General features: G+C 41.2%; 1 protein-coding gene across 5 annotated transcripts in view; it reads left to right on the plus strand.

Moving 5' to 3' along the window:
- The window catches only part of LOC132819835 (prominin-1-A-like), a 287,338-nt gene that overhangs the window by 38,820 nt on the left and 220,965 nt on the right, over nucleotides 1-27,553 (plus strand). Inside the window, exon 1 of one of the 5 annotated variants that reach the window (XM_060831727.1) lies at nucleotides 9,270-9,338. The exons of the other annotated variants lie outside the window; for them this stretch is intronic. Coding sequence (XP_060687710.1) covers nucleotides 9,278-9,338 — 61 coding nt within the window. The 5' untranslated portion in view covers nucleotides 9,270-9,277. Of the gene's footprint in view, nucleotides 1-9,269; nucleotides 9,339-27,553 lie in introns of those variants that run through there. 5 annotated transcript variants of the gene reach the window in all.

A 27,553-nucleotide genomic window follows, 5' to 3' on the forward strand; every position in this document is an offset into this window, starting at 1 on the left:
TTGATTCTCTCCAGGGCCCTTGTGAGACATTATCTTTCTCCAGCACTATAGTGTTTTCCTTAGCCAATACTGCTAACGTTCCTCCTTTCCTTTCTTTTTATTTTTTCCGAAAATCTTGTACCCAGAAAAATTTAACACCTATTCTTGCCCTTTCTTGAGCCAGGTCTCTGATGTCACAACAACATCATGCTTCCACGTAGTAATCTTTACCTGTAACTCCCTAATCTTATTTGCTATAATTGTACATTCGCATACATGCACAGTAACATTACTGAAGCGGAGGGGAATATAATTGTGCTTAAAGCCCATCCTGTCCCTGGGGGAAGTAACCCATCACTTTTTTTCCTGCTTCCATTCTTAGTCTCCAAGAGCAAAAATTCTACATAGTATTTTTTGGTTTTAATACTTTAATGGGAGGAAATATCTGCTCATCATGCACCGGATAGCTGATTTAATTTAGAAACAGGAAAGAAGTCTGGAGGTGGTGGTGAGGTAAAACTGATGTTACAAGAGTACGTGTGGAAGTTAATGGATTTTCAGATTATGTTGCCAAAGTGCAGCATGTAAATAGAGAGGACCTAACCACAGATCCTTGTTTTGTGTGTGTGTGGTTGGGGGGGGGGGGGTGGGGGGGGGGGGGGGGGGGGTGGTGGGGGGTGGTTGGAGATATCTGAGAAATTCTAATGAACGGCTACTTTGCAAGGTTTCTTTGTATGGAATACCAACAGAATTCCTGAATAGTTTTCCTTAGCATTGAGGTGGTCTCCAGTTTTAAAAAAGGGCTCAGTGTATATGTTGCTTACTGTCAGTCTATGCATACAGAACAACAACACAGAAGCATGGATAAAAAGCTTATCTGACCGACCCTTAACAGATACTGAAAAAGCTGCCTTAGTAAGAGGATTAAATTACAACTGTCAGGATGCAGATAAGAAAGATTTCTTAGCAGCATTAGAAACAACACTAAAAGACAACCAACTCACAGGAGAAACCCAGCAAACTATCAGACAGGTAGTTGCACCAACATTAAGTAGAAAAAAGGAAGGAGACACACTCAATACACAAGAAAGGAAAGTACTGGAAAGACTTTTTAATAAAAGATAAAAACATTTTTATCCTACCTGCAGACAAAGGACATTTGACAGTCATTCTAAATTGAAGAGACTACATTGAAAAAGTGAATAAGACCAGTTTCCTAAAAATGAAACCAAATGGATCCAACACACCACGTTTCTACAGATTGCCCAAAATTCACAAACCAGGAGCCCCTCTCAGACCTATCTCTCGCTACCTGGAACACCAACTTACAGATTGGCCAAGGAGCTACACCAAAGATTAAAACACTTAGTAGAAGACTCACACCACTTCATCCACTCCACCCAAGAATTCCTGAAGACCATCAAAGACACTAAGATAGAAGAGGATGAAATAATGGTCTCCTTTGATATAACATTCCTGTTTGCATCAATCAACATTAACCTGGCCAAGGAAACACTGACTACACTATTAGAAGTCCAGAGACATATACACCAAACTAACTTCATCAGCAAGGACAGTATTGTCAAGCTAGTAAACCTATGCCTTACCACACACTTCACCTTCAACAGCAAAATCTACAGACAAACTAACAGAACACCCATGGGATCGCCGATATCAGGGTTCTTATCAGAGGCAGTAATGCAGAGACTCGAGCAAACAGCTCTGCCAACCATCCAACTCAAACTTTGGGTCTGCTACGTGGATGACACTTTTGTCATCGCTAAGTGAAACAAATTAGAGGAAGCCTTCAAGACCATCAATAATACCCTTACTGGCATAAAATTCACCAAAGTGGAGGAAAACAACAACAAACTGCCATTCCTAGATGTCACAGTAGAGTGAACAGCCAATGGGGAACTTCAAGCCAGCGTCTACAGGAAAACAACACATTCGGACCAAATATTGAACTACAGAAGCAATCATCCCAACATCCACAAACAAAGCTGCATCAGGACATTATTTCAACGAGCCCATACACAACGCAGCACAGAGGAACTACGCAGAGCAGAGAAAAATCACCTACACTGTGTATTCACAAAGAATGGGTACCCGATGAACACAGTCTGCCAACTTCTCAGCAACAAACCAAACAAGCAGACAAAACACATCAGAAACCCTAGCCATTCTCCCCTACATTAAAGACATCTTGGAAATGACTGCCAGACTACTCAGACCCCTTGGCATCATGGTAGTCCACAAACTCACCAACACACTAAAACAGCAGCTAATGAACTTGAAAGACCCTGTACAGATAACAAGCAAAACTCATTTCATTTACAAAATACCGTGCAAGAATTGTAACAAATACCACATTAGACAAACATGCAGAAAACTAGCCACCATGAACATCAACTAGCCACAAAACGACATGACCCTCTCTCACTAGTATTCTTATATACAGATAAGGAAGGACACCACTTCGATTGGGACAACACATCCATCTTCGGACAAGCCAGAGACATGCATGAGAATTCCTAGAAGCATGGCATTCCAACCGGAACTCTATCAACCAATAAATCGAGTTAGACCCCATCTACCACCCCCTGAGAAAAAGAACAGGAAATGATATCACTGCAGGAAATTACATCACCAACCCAAAGAAATCCAGAGACATATAAATAGAAAGCAGAAATCATCAGCAGTGCTTTGCCTGGAGGCCCACTGAAGATGTTACCTAATAGGGTGACGAAACGTCTGGAAATTAACCTTCCAGCTCAGTGAGCAAACCTACATCCAGAACCTCAACCTGAGCTACAAATCTTCTCAAAATAACTCCCCTGTTCAAAGCCTTAGAATTGGTTATTTTGGGGGAAAAAAACTACAATTACCTTCTGAGACATTATGTCCTAATGTACATTGTGCACAATTATTTCAAAGCAACAGGAGTGAAAATACTCCAGCTTGAACAGTTAAACCACTAGTGTTTGTTCACAATTTAGCAGAACATTTCAATCTAAACATAACATAACATGATAATATAAATACTTATTAACATAATTGAGTAACTAATACATAGATAACACTGATTTTCTATGACATTGATTTCATTTTGATGGGCCAGGTTAAGACTTAAAAGTAACTTACATAATCCTATGCTTCAACAACTGAGTCAAGAGTGTGCAACAGCAAAAAAAAACTAAATTCTTATGAAACATTGCTTAGTCCTCAGGATTATTGCATGAAATTCTAGAAGATTTATTACCGTGGTTTCAGAGATCTTGAAATTGTTGAAAACCTAGTGTGGAAAGAGGCCATTCAGCCCATTGAAATTGTATCGAACCTCCAAAGAGCATCTCATCCAGACCTAGCTCTTGACCCTGTAACTCTTCATTTACCATGACTAATCCATCAAATAGCTGGACACTATGGGGCATTTAGCATGACTAAACTACCTAACCTGCAAAGATTAGAGTGGTGCTGGAAAAGCACAACAGATCAGGCAGCATCCGAGGAGCAGGAAAATCTACATTTTGGGCAAAAGCCCTTCATCGGGCTGACCTCCTGTGCTTTTCCAGCACCACTCTAATCTTGACTCTGATCTCCAGCAACTGCAGTCCTCACTTTCGCCTCGTTGATTTTAACCTTACTGTGAATCCTCTTGCAAGGATCACTACCTTGAAGAAGTTCTTCTCTCTCCACAAAGTACTCAGTGAGTCTCTCTCTCACTGCAAATGCCAGGTCATTTCCTCTGCATTCCTGTTGAAGGACTTTTGCCCGAAATGTCGATTTTCCTGCTTCTCGGATTGCTACCCGACCTGCTGTTCTTTTCCAGTACCACTCTAACCTTGATTCTGATCTCCAGCATCTGCAGTCCTCGCTTACGCCTACCTAACCTTCATAGCTTTGGACCATGAGAGGAAACCGGAGCACCCGGAAGAAACCCATGCAGACTTGGGGTGAACACGCAAACTCCACATGGTTAGCCACCCTAGGCTGGAATTGAATCTTAGTCCCTGGTACTGTGAGACAGTAGGGTTAACTACTGAGTTGCCATGCTGCCCCAAATTAAATGAGGAACTGATGTAGAGAAACTGGAGAAATCGGAATTTCTCTTTAAGTATTAGCTATACTCCTTGAGGCTTGGGCATGTTAACTAATTCGTTGCACCAATCCATCCTTTTTTTATAATTCATGAATAGAACATGATCATCCCTGCTTGGGCCAGCATTTATTGTCCATTTCTAGTTGGCCTTGAGATGGTGCTGGTGAGCTGCCTTCTTGGGCCATTGCAGTCCATGTGCTATTGATAGATCTGATTAACCTTAGAGAGACATTCCAGAATTTTGACCCAGTGATTGTGAAGGAACGACGATATATTTCCTAGTCAGGATGGTGAGTGACTTTAAGAGGAACTTGCCAGTTATAGTGTTTCCATGTATCTGGTGCTGTTGTCCTTTTAGATGGAAATGGTCATACTTTGGAAGATGCTGCCTGAGGATCTTTGGTGAATTTCTGCAGTCTATTTTGTAGACAGTAGTGGCAGCAGTGTGTACAGGTACACAATCCTTTACTGAAACCCTCGGGACCGGCTGGTTTTCGGAATTCAGAATTTTTTAGATTTCAGAATAAGTGACAGTTTTAATAGTAATTTGAAAAAACGTCTTGCCAAACAGCAGATGCACCTGAGAGTATCACGAGCCCTGAGAGAGAATTGATGCCTGCCAGTGCTGGGCCATGCTGCCACGTCACATCAGAGTGACTTGGGTCAAATGGGTGTGGAGTTGGGTTAACTGTTTGCACTCCAAACAACCTTGTTATAGAGAAAAAATCTTTATGAAAATGCCTGGGGAATTTGGAGCTTTTCGGATTTTGGATAAAGGATTATGTGCCTGTACTGAGTGTTTGTGGTGGAGAAAATTGATGTTTGTTCAATGTAGTGCTATCAAGCAGACTGCTTTGTCCTGGATAGTGTCAAGCTTCAGAGTGTTATTAGAGTTGCACTCATCCAGGTAAGTGGGAAGTATTCCATCACACGCCTGACATGTGTCTTGTAGATAGTGGACAGGTTTTGTGGATTCAGAAGGTGATTTACTCTTCGTGTTCCGAGCATCTGACCTGTCCTGTAGCCACTGTATTTATATGGAGAGTCCACGTGAGTTTCTAGTCAATGCCAGTCCCCAGGATGTTGAAAGTGTGCAATGTAGTGATGGTAACACCATTGAATTTCAATGGGCAGTGGTTAGATTGTCTTTTAATGTTGATGTTCATTGCCTGGTGTTAATGTTACTTGCCAGTTGTCTTACCCCTCTTCTTCCTCTTGTGAGCTCCCAGTACCAGGCTGAATATGGACCAAGAACATCTTGTGGCTAAGATGTACATTTATACCATTTTGAAATGACAAAAATAAGGAGAGCAATAATTTGCAATGATCTCTAATACAATCTTTCTGCATGTTAAACTTGGAAACTATAACATGCATATTTAGATATTAGAAAATGGTCTGCCTTCTAAAAATGAAATCTTAAGGTGACTTTACAACTCTTTTCTATACTAACAAGTAAATTAATTCTAATATGTTTGTGCCATCCAATGGCTAATACATAATTTGTTTAAATTATTAATGTTGCTTAATTAATTTTGTGGTTCATATTATAGTGCACATAAACAATATAAAGTATCGGTCAATTTTGGGAACTACATATACATGAGGTGCAGGCTATATATAAAATAATGTCATGTAGGTGAGAAGTGGGTCCAGAGTCTCTTCAGTCCTGACCCCTCAGTAATAATGGGCTACATGGGATTTATTTAAATCATAAATTACTGTAATTGTCAAAAAGATTTAAACAACAAGCAAAAATATATTCTGCAAAGGAGAATTGAAAACACAAAATCCTTCTAATTTGGTAGTCTTCCAATTCCAATGTACAGAATTCTCCTAATCAGACTTGCAGCTAATATTAGTGCTGACATCCCTCTGGATTGCTTTTGGACACAATGCAGGCTACACTGTCATTTTATTGTATGTCTATAAATAGTTCAAAGCAGATTGTCATGAAGTGTTCAAGCATATTGCAGAGCACTTTTTAAAACAATAATCTCAGACTAATTAATTGGTTTAATCTCTATCTAAATCTGGACCAGAGTAAATGAATCTGGGGGAAGTTTGGAAATGATGTGAAGATAATCCTGGCTTCTCCATAACTTCAGTGTACATACGTTAATGTGTTCTAATAGAATTTTCACTATTTTTATTTGGAGAGGATAGTTCTGGTAATAGTGTATTTCAAAATATTTATTTGGCAATATAGTTGTGCATTAATCTTTTAAAATCCTAGTTAATTACAATACTAGATATTCTCTAATCATATATGAATAGGCTATGCCAAAATCACACCATATGGGGTTCTTTCGATATCTGAGTGTTCTGACATATTGTGAACTCAATAATATCCAGAATGTGAAGAGTTAGTATTTTTTTGCAGCCAGTTGTTCAGATTTGCTCATTATAGCATTTTCTGTCATTGTTGCTGTGGAGACCAGGTGTTGGCTTCAGTAAGCTGATAATTCTAGAATCCAGTTGTTAGCGTGATGTGCACAACAGACCTTTTACTTTACTCTATGCCTTAATTGTATATCTCTTGCATCTGAATTCCAAGTTCCTCTGCATATAGTAGAGCTGTAGTTGTGCAGAAAAATGGAAAAAAAATCACAGATGTGGATGGAAGGTTCTGCTTTTATTACCTTTTGTAAATTCCTAAATGATTGAGCTAGAGATAGTTGCAAGTGGGAGGCCTTTAAAAATAAGATAACGGGAGTCCAGAGACAGTATGCTTCTGTTTGGGTGAAGGGCAAGGTTGGTAGGTGTATGGAATGCTGAATGACCAGACAAATTGAGGCTCTGGTCAAGAAAACAAAGTAGGCATTTGTCAGGTATAAACTGTTGAGACAATGTGAATCCCTAGAGGAAAACAAAGGCCGTACTATCGGGTTGAGCAAAAATCTCGAATCATTTTGAGAAGATTCCCTGCTATCAAAAATTACTGGACTTCTAACAGTATCTTGGAATATTTTTTAAAATAAGGTTTACTAAAGAAAACCCCAACTGCTGAGCTATGCTGGAATATATTGTCCCAGGGACAGTTTGTCTGGAAGCTAGGGAATCCAATCCACACCTCAGCCCTGCAAGAATAATGAACTAACCTTTATGACAATCTGAATTCAGACAACATGGAGTCTAAACAAATTCTAAGACCTCGACTTTCAATGGATATTCAATCACATAAACACAGGATACTCCATACAATCAGGAAGCCTATCCACCCCGATGGAAAAGACATTTGCATCTACTCTAATAATCAAACCCACTGACTCCCTCAGCTATCTGTACTACACCTCCCATCCCCCTCCTGTAAAAATACTATCCCTTACTCCCAATTTTCGGTCTCTGGCGTATCTGCTTCCAGGAGGAGCAATTCCACTCCAGAACATCCCAGATAGCCTCCTACTTCAAGGACAACAATTTCCCCTCCCACACAACTACCAATACCCTCCAGCACATCTCCTCCACTATCTGCACCTTTGCCTTTAAACCTCAACCTCCAACCAAACATGGATAGACCCCCCCCACCGGTCCTCACCTTCTACCCCACCAATCTACGTATACAATCCATCATCCTCTACCACCAACAGGTCAGACCCCACCACCAGAGACATGTTTCCCTCCCCACTTCTATTAGCATTCTGCAGAGGCCATTCCCTACGTGACTCTCTTGTCAGGTCCAGCCCCCCCCCAACCAACTCACCCTCCACTCCCAGCACCTTCCCTTGCCAATGCATAAGGTGTAAAACCTGTGCCCACACCTCCCTCCTCACCTCCATCCAAGGCCCCAAAGGATACTTCCATATTGGGCAGAGATTTTCCTGCACATCCAAACACCTTCTCTGCTGTGTCTGTTGCTCTCGATGTTGTCTCCTCTATATTGAGAAGATAAGACGCCAACTCGTGGAACATTTCAGAGAAATCTATGAGACATGCAATAAACGACTCCACCACCCTGTGGCCGACCACTTCAATTCCCCTTCACACACTGCCAAGGACATGCAAGTCCTGGGCCGTCTCCACTGTCAAAACCTAGCCACTTGACACCTGGAGGAAGAACACCTCATCTTCCACCTTGGGACCCTCCAAACACATGGCATCAATGTTGATTTCACCAGATTCCTTATCTCCCCTCTTCCACCCCCCCCCGCCCCCACCTATCTCAGATCCAACCCTGCAACTCAGCACTGCCCTCTTGAACTCTCCCACCTGTCTGTCTTCTTTCACATCTGTCCGCTGTACCCTCCGCTCTGACTCATCACCATCACCACCCCCAGCTGCATCTACCTATCGCCTTCAGGCTAAACCCCCCCCCCATACATACATACACACACACACACACCAACCACATTCCTCCTGAAAGACGTGCCTGAAACACGACTGTCCTGCTCCTTGGCTGCTGTCTGACCTGCTGTGCTTTTTTAGTGCCACACTTTTCGACACTAATAATCAGGAAGACCAATTCACTTCGAAAGGAAAACCAGATTTGGTCCGGAGATAAGAGGCCTGCAATTTCAATTGTTTGGGTGAAAAAGGATGTCAGAAGGGGTTGAAAGAGAAGGTGGAAGAATCCCCTAAAACTACCGCCAGGAGAAAGACCACTGCACCAAGAAAATTTCTCTCAGCCATCTCTAACCTCCACCAACTGGCCACAAGCCACACACCCAACAACCGAAAGCACTGAGACCAACTTGATCAACATCCCTGACCATAAACACTTCCTAAGATGAAGAGCCGTTCTCAAGAATCACAGAAATTAGAAAGATTTCGGTACTCTCACAACACATCCAAACGTGAGGCGGGGGGTTGGTGTTGGGGAGATATGTGTCTTAGAGATCAATGTGGCTGTCTGTGTGGAGGCACAGGAGATAGCTGAGATACTAAATGAATATTTTGGATTAGTATTTACTGTGGAGGAGGTGATGGAAGTTAGGGAACTTAAGGAAATCAATAGCAATGTCTTGAAAACAAGTTCACATTACAGAAGAGGAGATGCTGGAGGTCTTCAAACACATAACTAGATAAATCCCTGACACCTGATCAGGTGATTATCTGAACTTTGTGGAAAGCCAGGGAAGAGATTACTGTGCCCCTTGCTGAGATATTTGTATGATCATGGGTGAAATGCAGGAAACTTAGGTTGGCTAATATAGTGCCATTATGTATTGCTGTCCTTGAAATAGGAGACCATCTGTGATGTTCTGGACTGGAATTGTTCCTCCTGGGAGCAGATACGCCAGAGGCGGAGGAATTGAGAGTAAGGAATCACATTTTTTACAGGGTGGGGAGAGGGTTGGGAGGAGGTGTAGTTCAGGTAGCTGTGGGAGTTGGTAGCTTTGAGATAGATGTCTGTGTTGACTCAGTTGCCAGAGATGGAGATGGATAGGTCCAGGAAGGGGAGGAAGGTGTCCAAGATGATCCAGGTGAAGTTAAGGTCAGGGTGGAAAGTGTTACTGAAGTTGATGAACTGTTCAACCTTCTCATGGGAGCATGAGGTGGCTTTGATAGTGATAGGTCGGAGGAGAGGATGGAACGGACAGGTGGGAAGGAAGCTGGACAGGTATAACAGTTCAAGAGGGCAGTGCCAAATTGGAGGGTTGGATCTAGGATGAAGTGGAGGGGGAGGGAGAGGAGAGATAAGGAAACTGGTGAATATAACAGAGGTACAAATGGGGAATGTGGAAGATGGACTGTTCCATGTCTCCTACGAAGAGGCCTGCATAGCTGGGACCCATACTGGTGCACATGGCTACCCCTTTGGTCTGAAGGAAGTGGGAGGGTCCGATGGAGAAGTTGTTGAAACTGAGGAACATTCCACTAATTGAATGAGTGTGTCAGTCGAGGGGTACTGGTTGGGTCGGCAGGAGAGGAAGAAATGGAGGGCTTGGAGGCCTTCAGCTTGGTGAATGGCCGTGTATAGGGACTGGATGTACATGGTGTTGAGGGCTGGGGAAATGAAAATCATTGAGATGGTGGAGAGCATGGATGGTGTCCCGAATAGGTGGAGAGCTCCTCCTTGGGGGACAGGATGGTATCAAGATATGAGGAGATAAATTTGGTTGGGCAGGAGCAGGTGGAGACTTTGGGTCGACCAGGGCAGTCAGGTTTGTGGATTTTGGATAAGAGGTCGAACCATGTAAGTGTAGGGTTCTAGACTGTGAGATTGGAGGCTGTGGATTGGAGAATGAGTTGATGAGATTGTGGATGGCCTGGGAGATGATAGTTTGGTAATGGGAGATGAGGTCATGGTCAAGGGGGCAGTAGGTGCAGGTTTCCTTGAGTTGGCGCCTGACTTCTGCGGTGTAGAGGTTGGTGCGCCAAATTATCACTGCCCCCCCCTCTGCTGGTATAATGGTGAGGTTGGGGTTGGAGCAGAGGGAATGGAGGACTACGCTTCGTGAGGGTGCAAGGTTGGAGTGGGTGAGAGGGATGGACAGTTTGAGGTGGCCAGTGTCACAGTTACAGTTGGAGATAGAGTTTGAGAGTGGGTAACAGACCAGAGGCTGACCAAGTAGATGGAATATGTTGGAGGTGGGAGAAGGAGCCCTCAGATGATGGGTGGGAATCACAATTGAAAAAGTAAGCGAGGAATCGGCGAAAGTAAAGTTCGTTGTCGGAACACGTATGGAATTCGTTGATCTGGGAGCTTAATGGGACGAAGGTGAGATCTTTACAGGGGAACTGATTGTCCATCCTTAGTGAGGGGGAGGCCTGGGGGGATGGTAAAACTCGGCAGAGCTGGGGCCTGGTGTTGAGCTGGATTTGGGAGTTGGCATGGAGATTCTGGGCCACCTGTACCACCAAATCCAAGCCACCTGACGATTGAAGGAAGAACGCTTCATCTTCTGCCTTTGGACCCTCCAACCACATGGTATCAATGTCAACTTTTAAAGGGGTGACAAAGAGGGTTGATTTAGGTGGAGCGTTGAACGTTGTCCATATCGACTTCCTCAAAGCATGTGATGAGGTTCTGCATGGTAGACTGATTACATTGGGTGGGTGGGGAGCTAGCCAATTAGGTACAACATTGGCTTGAGGTTAGGAGATGGAGGGTAGTGGAAGAGGGTTGCTTTACAGATTGGAGGTCTGTGATCAGTGGTGTCCAGCAAGAATTGATATTGGGTCCGCTGCTTTTTCATAATTTATATAAATGACTTGGATATGAATATAGGAGGCATGGTTGGTCAGTTTGCTGATGATATCAAAACAAAGTGATGTAGTGGAGAGTGAAGAAGCTTATCTCAGAGTAAAAAGGGATCTTGATCAGATGGGCCATGGGCTGAAGAGTGACAGATTGAGCCTAATTTAGATAAATGTGAGGTGTTGCATTGATAAGTCAAGCAAGAGCAAGGTTTAAGGTAGGGTGCTGGGGAGTGTTGCCGAACAAGGAGACGTGGGGGAGTATGTGCATTGTCCCTTGAAAGTGGGGTCATAGGTAGACAGGGTGAAGGATGTATTTGTCTTGCCTTCATTGGGCTGAATATTGAGTATATGAGTTGGGATATCATTTTGTGATTGGACAGGACATTAGTGAGGCTACTTTTAGAATGCTGCATATAATTTTGGTCATCCTTGCATGTTGTTAAACTTGAGAGGGTGCAGAAATGATTTAAAAGGATGTTTCAGGGACTCAAAGATTTGAGTTATGGGGAGAGGCTGTATTGACTAGGGTTTTTTCCCCTGGAACATCAGAGGCTGCAGGATGACCTTATAGAGGTTTATAAAATCATGAGTAGCATGGATAGGGTGAATAGGCAAGGTGTTTTTCTTAGGGTGGATGAGTCCAAAACTAGAAAGCATAGGTTTAAGGTAAGCAGGAAAGATTTAAAAAGGATTTGAAGGGCACCCTTTTCATGCAGAGGATGGTGTGTGTATGGGACGAGCTGCCAAAGGAGGTGGTGGAGGTGGATACAATTACAACATTTAACAGGTATTTGGATGAGTATTATGAACAGGAAGGGTTTAGAAGGATATAAGCCAAATGGGACTAGGTCAGATTGGGATGTCTGGTTGACAAAGAGGAGTTGGATTGAAGGGTCTGTTTTTATGCTGGATAACTCTATGGCTCTATTCAGCAACAAGCATGTAACGTGTTTGACATAACAAAATGTCCCAAAGTGCTTCACAGAAGCATTGTAAAGCACAATTTGACATGGAGGCACATAAGGTGATATTAGATCAGATGACCAAAGTTTGGACCAAAATATAGGTTGTAAGGGGAGGCCTTAAGGAAAGTCACTTAGCTCAGTTGGTTGGAAGGCTGGTTTTTTGATGCAGAATGACACCAACGGTATAAGTTGAATTCCTGTATTTGTCGAAGTCACCATGAAAGTCCTGCCTTCTCGACCTTTCCCCTTGCCTGACCTATGGTGACCAGTCATGTCTTTCTCTGTAACGAGACAGCAGCCCTTTGGTCCTCTGGGACTGCAGTGACTTTGTGTTTATCTGGTAGAGAGGCAGACAGTTTAGAGAGGAAGTTCAAGAGATTAGGACTTGACATCCAGAAACATACCTCTTGGAGTAAAGCAATTGAAATTGAGGATACTCAGGAAGCCAGATTAGGAGTGTAGATACTTGCTGATGGTATATGATATAAGGCTGTAGGAGATTAGAGATATGGAAGGATGAAACCAAGAATGAATTTGAAAACAAAGATGAGATTTTTAAGATTGAGGCATTGTTTAATCAGGACTAAATGTAGATCATGGAGCATAAATAAACCATGATGGATGAATTCAACATAGGGCGTGAATTCAACTAAGGGCACAAATGGCAGAGTTTGGATAGAAATGAGAAAAATGAGCATACAAACATAAAAATAGGAACCAGAGTTGACCATTTGACTTTTTGAACTTCCTTCACTATTCTCTGAAATCATGGCTGATGTTACCTCAACTTAACCTTCCACAAAATTCCTCGAGCCTTTATTCTGTAAGTACAAAAATCTATTACTTATGTTATATGTAATTGACAACTGAATATTAACAGCTCTGAGGTAGAGGATTCCAATGATTTACAAAACTTATAGTGATGAAATTTCTCCTAATCTCTGTCCTAATGGTTGACTCTTTCTGTTGAAACTGACTTCACGTTCTAGATTTCCCAGTGAGGGGAACATTTTCTGAGCGTCAAACCTGTTAAGCTTCTTACAATTCCAGAGACAGCTCTGATTCTCCTAAATTCCTCTGAATGGTCTATTTGATCCCTTTGATCAAGACAGTTCCCTCAGGAACCAGTTTTGTGAACCAGCAGAAAACATTTTCTTCTGAGGTTTCCTTGAGATTTTCTCAAGTGCTACTTCTTGGCTTCTGGGGGCCTTTAAAATTTTTTTCTGGGGCTCCTTCCTCATTCAAACTCATTTTTTAGGAGACGCAGTCCAGTACTAACACTAACTTCTGTATTTGAACTCAAAAGATTAGGATAGTTCAGGACTCCCAGTTGCCTGTCCTTTGTGCCCTTGAGGCCTGTAAACTTTAAAGCTCAGCAACCTTAGGTTAGGGTATCTGGCCAGCATGGATCTGTTTCCATGCTGTACATCTCTATGACTCTAACCAACTGTCCTATTATTTTGCCTCTTGATATTTATTTGTCAGTATTTGAAATCTTGGCTTGCAACTCTTTGTCCTGGTCCTGACCTTATAACAAAACTTTCAAGTTACTTATCAATTATCTTGCATTGCCTTGCTTCTCAAGTTTTTCTGATTTGAAGACTGTTTTTGCTAAACTTTCTGTTTACTCATCTTGGAGTTGCTTTTTGATACAAGCTGCTGATGTTAATGCTTACGCCACTTTCAGAGCTGTAAGAATTCATTAACTGCAGCCTCTTGAGTGTTCCATCCTGGCTTTGGATTTAACCTCGATGCTCCCTTTTGTTTTAGTACAGACTTGCACTTTCCTTATTGCAGTTGTGTAGGGAGGAGATAAAGAAAGCTGAACTGAATCTTGTAGGTGATGGAATGTTGAGGAGATGGATTAGGATATGCAATTGGGGCTTCTGTGTTAGTAAACATTTGGAGGAGGAAAGAGGTGAATTAGGTGAATTGAAATGTAACTTTTTCAAAAAAGGAGTGTTGACTAGGAAGTTGGAAGAATCCTCAGTTCAACAGAATTTATTGTGGGATCTTGAAATACCAGAGCAAGCTGAAAATATTGCTTGAAAGATAATACTGTGGCGTTCATTCCACACTTTGTACAGAAAATTGAATCCAATCTTGAGTCATATAGGACAGTTATTTGCTTCTGGAGATTAGATTTCTGCAGTTGATTACAAGTGCTGGCTGAAAGCCCAAACTGTTAATAGCTGCATTTGAGTCTTGTAAATTAATGATGTGAATTAAATTTCCTTCTACTCCTTTTCTGAGTTCTTCTTAGTTTTTACAAATATTTTAAAAAATTACAATCTAGTGAATGATTGAAAATTGACCAATTATTCATTTATTACAGTGCTATAGCATTTCTATTACACTGTTAATGGTTGTATTCTGATGAGAACCATTCATTCCGTTTGTTAAATATCTTGTGCAAGGCTAGAAAAAATATTGACTCTTTCATCAGTGAAGTAATTAATTGTAGCTTCATGGTTGCATCACTTTGGATGTCTTCATGACCATTGCAGAGCCAGCTATGTTAATGGATAAACTTCCATTCATCCAGGAAAGTTGTAATTAATTGCTAAGATAAGATTTTAACCAATCACAATTTGGATATCAGATTAGTAGAAATGTAGTGCAGATTGTTTCTTTGGAGACAAGGTAGTTAGTTTAAGTCAACTACTTGATATAACATGAGCTGCTTTTGATTATGATCTTTTCTGCATCTGTTGCTCTGTAGATCGGCACTTCTTAATTTGAGGCTTATTAATTTTATGATTACAATACCTAGTCCCATTTTAGTTTAATGCAAGTAACTTCCTTCAGCAAACTCTGCAAATTTGAAATAGAAAGAGAAATTATTGCAAATGTTTATTTATATATCCATAAATAAACAAATACATGCACAAGAATTCCTTGAAGCATCGCATTCCAACAAGAACACTCTCAACAAACAAATTGGCTTGGATCCCATTTACCACCCCCTGAGAAAAAGAACAGGAAATGATATCTTCACAGGAAATGACATCATCAACCCAAGTAAACCCAAACATATAAATAGAAAGCGGGCTACATCACCAGTGCTTCATCCAGAGGCTCACTGAAGATGTTACCTAGTATGGTGACAAAATATCTGAAAACAAATCTTGCGGCTCAGCCAGCAAACCTACGTCCATAAATAAATTAATTTGTAATTGCTTGCATTTTATTTCATTATATTATGTTATATTTTTGTTTAAAGTGAGGTGTTATCTTTGATATAATGTAAAGTCTCACGTGGATCTCATCTACTTGAGCCAGGAAAGACGTCAGGAAGGATGATTGAAAATTAGGCTCGAGGAATATTTCAAAGAGAGTTGTGTTTAGTTATATCAGAGAAACAAAAGGTTTAGCAATAGCATTCCTGAAAGTTTGACACAGTGGTTAAAAGCTCTGCACATCATTGGGAGAAAGGACATAAAGGTGTGCAGAAATCCAGATCTGGAGAGGAAGAGCTTTAAGTCATTGAGAATTAGCTTGCAGAAAATTAGTGGGAGAGGTGACATTTATTAGAAATTCCATGTAAGATGGTGAGTTAGTACTGGTAACTGAGGGTTCATAAGAATGTAAGAAATAGGAGAAGGAGTTGGCCATCTGGTTCACCAAGCCTGCTCTGTCATTCAGTAAGATCATGACTGATCTTTTTATGGACTCAGTTATACTTAACTGACCATTCAGCACAGCCCTTATTCCATCTGCGAACTTTGACACACTACACTTGGTCCCCATCTCCAAATCATCTATGTAAATTGTAAACAATTGCAGTCCCAACACTGATCCCTGAGACACACCACTAGACTCAGGTGATGGTTGAGTGGGTCTTGCTCAGAACAGGATACCTGGAGCAGAGCTTTGGATAGGATGGCCTTTTACTCTGGAAAGATGAAATCAGACTGCAAGGAGAGCTTTTACATAGTTGGTCTGGAAGTGAAAAAGATGCATATAAGAATTTCATGAGCTAAGTTGACAATTGTACAGAAGGATGACCTCTTAGTGATGGAAGGTAGATAGGGTGTTGATCTTAGTCTATTGGCAGTCAGAATTTTAAGATTTTGGACAGTTTGCTTCAGCCTAATTGATTGTAAAAGGATTTGGTGACATCTACAAGGAAATTAAATTTGTATGGTGCTGTTCAATGAAAATGCACTGAGACTGGCTTGTGCTTTCCATTGTTAATCTGAAGAAGTTCTGACTAATCGAAGATATATGCTCAAGGCAAATGAAGAGCAAGAGCTGTCTATCACCATTCACCATGTGAAAGTTGATTATGTGCTTTCTGCAAATATTGGTTGTTCTGAGCTGCAGTTTACTGTGCAGAAGGTGAAAAAAACTACTAGACAGGCACTTGCAATATTTGGGTGGTAAGGAATGGAATAATGAAAGGGCTATCTTACGGAGCTGAGTGCTTAAAGAATGTGTATGGCTCGTCATATGCTGCTGAAAGGTCAGAGAGAGATGGTGCACACCTGTAACTTACTTCATTCCATGCTCAGCAAGTTTGGTGCCTTGGACCTCATTTCTGGACAATTCTCCGTGATGTGGGCTGCCCCAGTAAATACTTCTGTCCGAAAATACTGTATCCTGACAACTTTTAACTTTAACTCTGGCGCTTGTAGAACTGTGACTGATGCTGGCCTGGAAGGGTTTCAAAAGGAGCATTAAGAAAGAATGTAGAATTATTAAAATTAATGTATGGGCCATGTTGGTTGCTGACAAAGCTAGCATTTTTTGTCCATTCCTATTGCCCTTGAAAGTGTTAGTGAGTTACCTTCTCAAATACACATCGTGACTTGCTGAGATGTTTCAGAAAACAGTTTAAAGTCAACTACATTATTTTGAGCCTGGAGAGAAAAATAAACCAGACTAGGTATGGACAGCCGATTTTCTTTCTGTCCAGATCATTAATAAACAAGATGGGTGGTAGGGCCCTAGGGAGTGTTGTTGAACATAGAGACCTAGGGGTGCAGGTACATAGTTCCTTGAAAGTGGCATCACTGGTGGACAGAATGGTGAAGAAGGCATTTGCAAACTTGCCTTCATCGGTCAGAGCATTGTGTACAGGAGTAGTACGTCATGTTACAGCTGTACAAGTCATAATAAGGCCACAAAAACAGAAATTACCTGAAGAGCTTAGCAGTTGGAGAGAAATCAGAGTTAACGTTTCGGTTTGAGTGACCTTCCTTAGAAGGGTCAGTATCAACAGTTCTTTTGGTTTTTATTGGTCAGGCCACATTTGGAGTACTGTGTTCAATTCTGGTTTTCCTGCTATAAGAAATATATTTTTAAACTGGAAAGGGTGCAACAAAGGTTACAAGGAAATTACTGGGACTGTAAGGTTTGACTTTTGGGGAGAAGCTGGCACATTTTTCCTTGGATTGTAGGAAGCTGAGGGCTGACATTATAGAGGTTCATAAAATCAGGATGGGCATAAATATGATGAATAGCCAAGATCTTTTCCCCAGATTAGGGAGTCCAAACTGGAGGGCATAGGCTTAAAGTGAGAGGGGAAATATTTGAAAGGGACCTAAGGGACAATTTTTTCACACTGAGGGTAGTGCGTATATGGATCAAGCTGCCAGAGGAAATGGTAGAGGTGGGTACAGTTATAACATTTAAAAGACATTTGGACAGATACATGACAGGTACAAATGTAGGCAAATGGGACTAAGTTCAGTTTAGAAAACCTTGTTGGCATGGATGAGTTGTGCCAAGGGCCTGCTTCCTTGCTGTGTGACTCTGTGACTGTGACTCAATGACTCTATAACCCAGCAGTTTTGTGGTCACTATTACAGACACTAACTTTCTATTTCAGTTAAAATTTATTAACTGAATTGAAATTTCCTGGCATTTTTGGTGGAGTTAGAACTCATGTTGACCCATTCACGACTTTGCAGAAACAGACATTGGGGAACGAAACGTAGTTGGAGAGAATATCTAGATGATGTGGTTTTAATTTGTGGATGGAATAATGGTGGATTTGAAGGAGTTGAAGCAATATCTGAAAGAGAAGTATTTATTAATTATGTCAGCTAGCATGGGAGCCAGGAAAACTATTTGAATAGTTAATATAGGTCAAATATATTGTAAGATTAATTTTCCAGTCGACTTTACCTTGATCTAATTAACCACTATTATAGGACAATTCATGCAACAATCATTTTTTGACTTTATCTGCCTAGATTATACTTCTGTTTTGGTACAGTGCAAGTTTTTCAGGAATATTTCAGGAATTTAAGAGTCACATATTTGATCATTTTTTAATCAGATTCCTAGGAATTAATTGACAGTTTTATGGTAGCCTCATTATTCATCGCTGCATAATTTGATTCAGCTTGTTTGTCTAAACTGGGCACTAGGCAAGCCTAGTATTAAGGGTGTGACCAGCAACATTGTTTTCATTTGGTCATGTCTACCTGCAGTTTTTAAACCAATCTCTTTTAAATATATGAGTTATATAAACCTGAATTAAAAAAAACAAACACCCACAAGTTTCACCACATGAGCTCTATGCAAGATTTGTTTTCATTTTGATCTGTTTTTAACAAAGCTATTAATGGAAATGATTGAAATTCATAGTTGAAAGATTCTGTATATATGCAGCTAAATTTACAGGCTGTGAAGAAATATTCCTAGTTGACATTGCTTATTTGCTTGTTTTGCCTTGGGGAGTGGAAGATCAAAGGGTTTAGTCCATATAAACTAGTTTCATATTTCAAAATAAATGTATTTAATGATTCACAAAATGTTTATGCCGACTGTAGTCACAGAATAAAATAATTTGGTTTTCTAATATATTGTGTCCCAATATCCAGTTGCTATTTGATTATTTTTGGACAGCTTTTGATACAAAATATAATATTGGATGTGTAGCGGTCCATATATATTATGTCATATTGATTGGATGTTGAATGGGTTGAAATTTGAATTTAAAGTTTCACAATTTGCAATTTTTGTTAGTATGGGTGTGCTAGAGTGAGAAAAGTATTTTTTCTGACTCTATTCAAACGTATATACTTCCTTTCCCCTTCCATCCCTATTGCCATCACATTGCATATGCCTTCATTGTCACATTTTCTTTTTTACCTTGCCATCACCCCTTCATTCCCAGCACTTTCCTATTATCCTCTGATTGAGATATCTGTGTTTATTCTGTCTCACTTTAGCCTTAACCAATCATCAGCTTTCACTTTTCAATTGTAATTTGTTGCTTGAATTAAATATATTGGTTGTCTACCCATGTTGCTGGTCTTCCATGCTATTCATCCCAGTCCCTGGTGGAACTAGCATCAGTGGGGAAGGTGGTGGTGCAGCAATAGTGTCACTAGATTCATAATCTAGAACTCCAGGCTAATGTTTTGGAGACATGAGTTTAAATCTCACCATAGTAGATGGTGAAATCTGAATTCAATAAATCTGGGATTAGAAGCAAGCATAATGGTAACCATGTAACTGTTGATAATTATTGCAAAAGAAAGCCCTATCGGGTTCACCAATGTCCTTTAGAGAAGCAAATCTTGCCTTTCTACCTTGTTTGGTCTGCATATGACTCCAGGGCCACAGCAAAGCAATTGGGAATGGGCAACGAATTCTGGCTTGGCCATCATCATGCATATTCCATGAATAAATAAAGGTAATTTTGTCTTAACACACTGACCTGGATTTTGTGATTAATGGCAAATGAAAAATAATCACCATTCAAAGCATTTACAATGACATGTAGATTTTCTGGATACTTTGATTTAATTAATGTGGCTCTGTGTCCATAACCAATGTAAACAAGACGTGTCTTAGACATTTGGATGAATAAATCCTTACTGAGTTATGTAGTCTATACCCAGAGTATAAGATAAAATAATTAATTCAATGTAAATTATGTTTATAAATTGAAATAGAATTGAGAGATAGAGAAAAAAATCAAACCAATTTTAAAATGTCTTAAAGTCTTCAATTATAACAGAAATCAGAAGGATTGATACTCAACACTTATAAAGATATATTTGCAGTGTTGGAGAATGTTTGCAATAGTTAAGACTTAGCATGTCATTGAAAGTTCACTTGCACTTGAATAGATAAGGCCTATGTCTTCTGGCATGTTTAGTTCAATTCTTGCCCATTCCTTATTGATCCTGAATGTATTGTTGGTGTATGCCTTCTTGATCCTGTCATTTGTGTGGTGTTATTGCAACTGTGCTACTGAACAGGGAGTTACTGATATTGACAGCATTGATGGAAAAATGATAATATGGAACTTTGGGAGAAAAAAAATTTCAAAACCGGCACTTTTAAAAAGGAGGAAGATAAACAAAGGCAGTGATCATATGGTCAGAGAAAGAAACTTGACACTGCTTTCTGACACAGCAGTGAATTTGCACAGTTACTGCCTTTCCTATTTGAGTTTAAGTTCAAGCATCTCTGGACATCAGAGTACATCTAAGAAAAATTAACAAACAGCGAAATTCACAGCTGACCTTGGAAGAACCTGGGTGGGAGAGTTTACAGCACAGGAACAGACAAGTACATAGTTTTTACGTGCAGCCTCACTGTAAATCTATATTAGTGAGTAGAGTAGGTTCTTTCTTGATTATATGTTTTATTGAGATATGTCTCTTGGTGAAATTTTTAAAAATATAAGCCATAAGTATTAAGTTAGCTTGGAGCAGTGTTTTTTTATAAGAGCAATAAAATAGTGCTACTTTCTGTCTGTGGATTGAGAAGGAGCAAAGACGACTTTTAGCAGAGTGATATGCTCTTCCTGTCTGATGTGGGAGTTTAGGGAGAGTTTCCGTGTTACTGATGATTATACCTGCAGGAAGTGTCTTTGGTTGTGATTCCTATCAGATCACAAGGATTGGTTGGAGCAGCAGTTGGAGGCAATAAGGAATGTACAGGAGCTAGGGATGTGATAAAGGGCAGTTATAGGAAGGGAGAAAAGCTGTAGATACATTCAAGTAGATGGGCTAACTCCAGGAAAAGTGAGAGGGATAGACAGGTAGCACAGGAATCTCCTATGGCTATTCCCATCTCAAACAAGTATGCTGTTTTGGAAAATGTTGGGGATGATGAACTCTCAGGGGAATGTAGCTCATATAGCCAAGTTTCTGGTACCGAGAATGGCTCTAATATAATGAGGGATATGTTGAGTTCCAAGCGATCAATTTTTGATAGGGCACGCCCTAGTCAGAGGCACGGAGAGACGCTCGGCATCGAAAAAATCAGAATGGTGTGTTGCCTCCCTGGTGTCAGGATTAAGGATATCTCAGAGTGTGCAGAATGTTTTCAAAGGGGAGAGGGACCAGCAGAGGTCATTGTACATATCGGAAGTAATGACATTGGAAGGGAAAAGAATGAGACTCTGAAGGGAGAATATAGAAAGCTAGAATTTAAAAAAAAGGTCCTCGAAGGTAGTAATATCTGGATTACTAATGGTGCTATGAGCTAGTGAAGGTAGGAATAGGAGGTCCGATTCCAGCCTCGGGTCACTTTATGGGGAATTTGCACATTCTCCTCGTGTCTGCGTGGGTTTCCTCTGGGTGCTCTGGTTACCTCCGACAGTTCAAAGATGTGCAGGTTAGGTGAATGGCAATGTAAATTGCCCATAGTGTTCAGAGATATGTAGGTTAGGTGCATTAGTCAGGGGACATATAGAGTAATAGGCTAGGGGACTCTTCAGGGAGTTGGTGTAGTCTTGTTGGGCTCAATGGCCTGTATCTTCACTATGGAGATTCTATGATGTTGTCTCCTTGCAAAAGGCCTTTGATAAAGTGCGACACAGGAGGCTGCTGTTTAGGATAAGGGCCTATGGTGTTAGAGGCAAGGTACTAGCATGGATAGAAGATTGTCTGTCTGTATGACTGTCTGTCTGGCAGAAAGCAGAGATTGGGGTTAAAAGGGTACTTTTCAGTATGGCAGCTGGTTACTAGTGGTGTTTCACAAGGGTCAGTGTTGGGACCACAGCTTTTCATTAGTGATCCAGATGAAGGAACTGAGGACATTCTGGCTGAGTTTGCAGATAATACAAAGATAGGTGGAGGGACAGGTAGTTTTGAGGAGGCAGGGAGGCCACAGGAGGATTTAGGCAAGTGAGGAGAGTGGGCAAAGAAGTGGCAGATGGAATATAATGTGGGAAAGTGTAAGGTCATGCACTTTGGTAAGAAGAATAGAGGTATAGACTATTTTCTAGATGGGAAGAACATTCAGAAATCTGAAGTGTAAAGGGACTTTGGAGTCCTAGTCCCGTATTCTCTGAAAGTAAACTTGCAGGTTGAATTGGTAGTTAGGAAGGCAAATACAATGTTGTCATTTGTTTCGAGAGGACTTGAAGATAAAAGTAGGGGTATACTTCTGAGACTTTATAAGGCTCTGGTCAGACTACATGTAGAGTATTGTGCACAATTTTGGGCCCCATACCTTAGGAAGGATCAACTGGCCTTGGAGCTGGCCCAGAGGAGATTCACAAGAGTGATAGCAGGAATGAAAGGCTGAATATATGAGAAATGTTTGAGGACTCAAAGGTAGACGATAGAGGGTAGTGATGGAGGGTTGTTTTTCAGATGGAGGGTTGTGACCGGTGGAGTGCCACAAGGATCTGGGTCCACCACTTTTCGTCATCTATATAAATTATTTGGATATGAACATAAGAGGTATAGTTAGTAAGTTTGAAGAAGACGCCAAAATTGGAAGTATAGTGGACAGTGAAGAAGGTTACCTCAGATAACAAAGGGATCTTGATCAGTTGGGCTGAGGAGTGGCAGATGGAGTTTAATTTAGATAAATGTGAGGTGTTGAATTTTGGGAAAGCAAATCAGAGCAGGACTCATACTCTTAATGGTAAGGTCCTAGGGAGTGTTACTGAACAAAGGGACGTTGGAGTGCAGGTTCATAGCTCCTTGAGTGTAGAGTCGCAGGTAAATAGCATAGTGAAGAAGGCATTTGGTATGCTTTTCTTTATTGGTCAGAACATTGAGTAAAGGAATTGGGAGGTCATGTTGTGGCTGTACAGGTCGTTGGATAGGCCACTTTTGGAATATTGCGTGCAATTCTGGTCTCCCTCCTATCGGATGGATGATGTGAAACATGAAAGGGTTCAGAAACATGAAAGATTTACAAGGATGTTGCCAGGGTTGGAGGATTTGAGCTATAGAGAGAGGTTGAACAGGCTGGGGCTGTTTTCCTTGGAGCATCGAAGGCTGAGGGGTGACCTCATGGGAGTTTATAAAATCATGAGGGCCATGGATGGAATAAATAGACAAAGTCTTTTCCCTGGGGTGGGGGAGTCCAGAACTCGAGGGCACAGTTTTAGGGTGAGAGGGGAAAGATATAAAAGGGACCTAAGGGGCAATGTTTTCACGTAAAGGGTGGTGTGTTTATGGAATGAGCTGCCAGAGGAAGTGGTGGAGGCTGTTACAATTGCAACATATAAAAAGCAACTAGATGAACATATGAATAGGAAGGGTTTAGAGAGATACGGGCCAAGTGTTGGCAAGTGGGACTAGATTAGGTTAGGTTATGTGTTTAGCATGGATGAGTTGGACAGAAGGGTCTGTTTCCATGCTGTACATCTCTATGACTCTATGACACTGGATCTATACTCAATGGTATTTACAAGGATGAGGCGGTATCAAATTGAAATTTATAGAATACTGAATGGCCTTGACAAAGTGGACATTGGGAAGATGTTTCCATCAGCAGAAGAGAGTTGAACATAAGGGCACAGCTTAGAGTAAAAGGTTTAGAACAGAGATGAGGAGAAACTTCTTCAGCCAGAGAGTGGTGAATCTATGGAATTCATTGCCAGAGAAGGCTGTGGAGACCAGATCATTGAGTATATTTAAGACAGAGATATATAGATTCTTGTTTGTGATGGGTATCAAAGGCTACAGAGAGAATGGGGTTGAGAAACTTATCAGCCATGATTGAAATCCAGAAGGGACGTAGAGGTCTTGGTTACATTGTGCAATGGGAACAACCTCTCTCAACATCGGCAAAACTAAAGAACTGATCATGATCTATGTGGACTTCAGTAAGGCGTTTGACAAAGTTCCTTATGCGAGACTGGCTAGCAAGGTTTGATCTCATGGAATACGGGAAGAACTAGCCATTTGGATACAGAATTGGCTCGAAGGTCAAACACAGAGGGTGATGGGTTGCTTTTCAGACTGGAGGCCGGTGACCAGTGCTGTGCCACAATATTTGGTGCTGCGTCCACTACTTTTTGTCATTTACATAAATGAGTTGGATGTGAACATAGGAGGCACAGTTAGCAAGTTTGCAGATGACACTGAAATTGGGGGTGTAGTGGACAGCAGAGAAGGTTACATCAGAGTACAATGGGATCTAGATCAGATGCACCAATGGGCTGAGGAGTGGCAGTTGGAGTTGCATTTAAATCAATGCGAGGAACTGCATTTTGGAAAAACAAATCAGAGCAGAACTTATACACTTAAAGGTAAGGTCCTGGGGAGTGTTGCTGAACAAAGAGATCTTGGAGTGCAGGTTCATAGTTCCTTGAAAGTAGAGTCACAGGTAGATAGGATAGTGAAGAAGGCGTTTAGTATGCATTCCTTTATTGGAAAGAGAATAAAGTATGTGAGGTCATGTTGCAGCTGCACAGGACATTGGTTAGGCCACTTTTGGAAGATTTTGTGCAATTCTACTTCTCCTATCAGAAGGTAGTTGTGAAATTTGAAAGGGGTCAGAAAAGATTTACAAAGATGTTGCCAGGGTTGGATGATTTGAGCTGTAGGGAGAGGCTGAAATGGCTGGGGCTGCTTTCCCTGGAGTGCCAGAGGCTGAGGAGTGACTTTATAGAAGTTTATAAAATCATGAGGGGCATGGATAGGATAAATGGACAAGGTCTTTTCCCTGGGGTGGGGGAGTCCAGAACTAGATGGCAGAGGTTTTGGGTGAGAGGGGAAAGATATAAAAGGGACCTAATGGGCATCTTTTTCATGCAGGAGGTGGTGCATCTATGGAATGTGCTGCCAGAGGAAGTGGTGGAGGCTAGTACAATTACAGCATTGAAAAGGCATCTGGATGGGTATATGAATAGGAAGGATTTAGGGGAATATGGGCCAAATGCTGGCAATTGGATGAGATTAGGTTAGGATATCTGGTCGGCATGAATGAGTTGGACCAAAGGGCCTGTTTCTGTGCTGTACATCTCTATGTTCTATGACCGTATGAATGTGTGGCTGACCAGCTGGTGCAGGGGAGAAGGATTCACATTTTCGGATCATTAGAATCTCTTCTGGGGTAGAAGTGACTTGTACAAGAAGAACGGACTGCACCTGAATTGGAAGGGGACTAATATACTGGCAGCGAGATTTGCTGGAGCTGCTCGGGAGGATTTAAACTCGTAAGGGGAGAAGGTGAGATACAGGGAAATAGGAAAGTTACCAATCTGAGACTGGTATAGTTGGGAAAAGGAGCGAGTCAAACAGTCACGGTAGGCAGGCATAAAGCGGAGAATTTTTCAGAGAATATCTCTGGGCTGCATGCACTAATCAACCCTACTCCACTGTGGCTGACCACTTCACCCCACCCCCATTCCTGATGAAGAGCTTATGCTTAAAACATCGACTTTCCTGCTCCTCAGATGCTGTCTGACTGGCTATGCATTTCCAGCATGCAATTTTTGAATCTGATCTTCAGCATCTATAGTCCTCACTTTCTTCAAGAGAACACGGTAGGACTGGTCAATTAAACTGCATTTATTTCAATGCAAGAGGCCAAACAGGGAAGCCAGATGAACTGAAGGCATGGGTTAGGAACATGGGACAGGGATATCATAGCAATTACAGAGACATGGCTCAGAGATGAACAGGACTGGCAGCTTAATGTTCCAGGATACAAATGCTATAGGCAACATAGAAAAGGGGGCAACAGAGGAGAGGGCATAGCGTTTTTGATAAGGGTTAGCATTATGGTTGTACTTAGGGAAGATATTCCTGGGAATACATCCAGGGAAGTTATTTGAGTGGAATTGAGAAATATGAAAGGGATGATCACCTTATTATCGACCCCCCCAGTAGTCAGCAGGAAATTGAGAAACAAATTTGTAAGGAGATCTCATTATCTTTCCAAATAATAAGGTGGGTATAATAAAGGATTTTATCTTTCCAAACATAGACTGGGACTGCCGTAGTGTTAAAGGTTTAGATGGAAAGGAAATTAAGTGTGTCCAAGAACATTTTCTGATTCAGTATGTGCATGTACTTCCCAAAGAAGCTGCAAAAGTTGACCTGCTTTTGGGAAATAAGGCAGGGCAGGTGACTGAGGTGTCAGTGGGGGAGCACTTTGGGGCCAGCGACCATAATTCTATTAGTTTTAAAATAGTAATAGAAAAGAGTAGACCAGATCTAAAAGTTGAAGTTCTAAAGTGGAACAGGCCAATTTTGATGTTATTAGGAGGAACTTTCACAAGTTGATTGGGGCAAACATTCACAGGTAAAGGGATGGCTGGAAAAGGGGAAGCCTTTAACAATGAGGTAACATGAGTCCAGAGACAGTATATGCCTGTCAGGGTGAAAGGCAAGGCTGGTAGGTTTATGGAATGCTGGATGACTAGACAAATTGAGGTTTTGGCTGAGAAAAAGAAGGAAACATATGTCAGGTATAGACAGCAGCGATCGAATGAATCCTTAAAAGAGTGTAAAGACAGTAGGAGTATACTGAAGAGGAAAATCAGGAAGGCAAAAAAGGGACATGAGATAGCTTTGGCAAATAGGGTTAAGGAGAATCCAAATGGATTTTATAAATATTTTAAGGACAAAAGGGTAACTCGGGAGAGAATAGCGCCCTTCAAAGATCAGCAAGGTAACTAGGGAGAGAATAGTGCCCTTCAAAGATCAGCAAGAGACAGGGAGAGACTAAATGAATATCTTGCATCCATGTTTACAGTGGAGAAGGACATGGAAGATATAGAATGTGGAGAAGTAGATGATGACATCATGAAAAATGAAGGTGCTGGATGTGTTAAAACACATCAAAGTGGATAAATCCCCAGGATCTGATCAGGTGTATCCTGGAACGCAGTGGGAAGTTCAGGAAGTGATTCTGGGGCCCCTTGTTGAAATATTTGTATCATCAATAGTCACAGGTGAGTTGCTGGAAGACTGGAATTTAGCTAACGTGTTGCCACTATTTAAGAAAAGTGGTAAGAAACAGCTAGGGAACTGCAGACCGGTAAGCCTGACATTGGTGGTGGACAGGGTTGTTGGAGGGAATCCTGAGGGACAGGATTTACATGTATTTAGAAAGGCAAGGACTGATTAGGGGTCGTCAGCTTGGCTTTGTGCTTGGGAAATCAGAAGAAGTAACAAAGAGGATTGATGAAGGCAGTGGT

This window comes from Hemiscyllium ocellatum, chromosome 1, assembly GCF_020745735.1.
Source record: "Hemiscyllium ocellatum isolate sHemOce1 chromosome 1, sHemOce1.pat.X.cur, whole genome shotgun sequence".
Lineage (NCBI taxonomy): Eukaryota > Metazoa > Chordata > Chondrichthyes > Orectolobiformes > Hemiscylliidae > Hemiscyllium > Hemiscyllium ocellatum.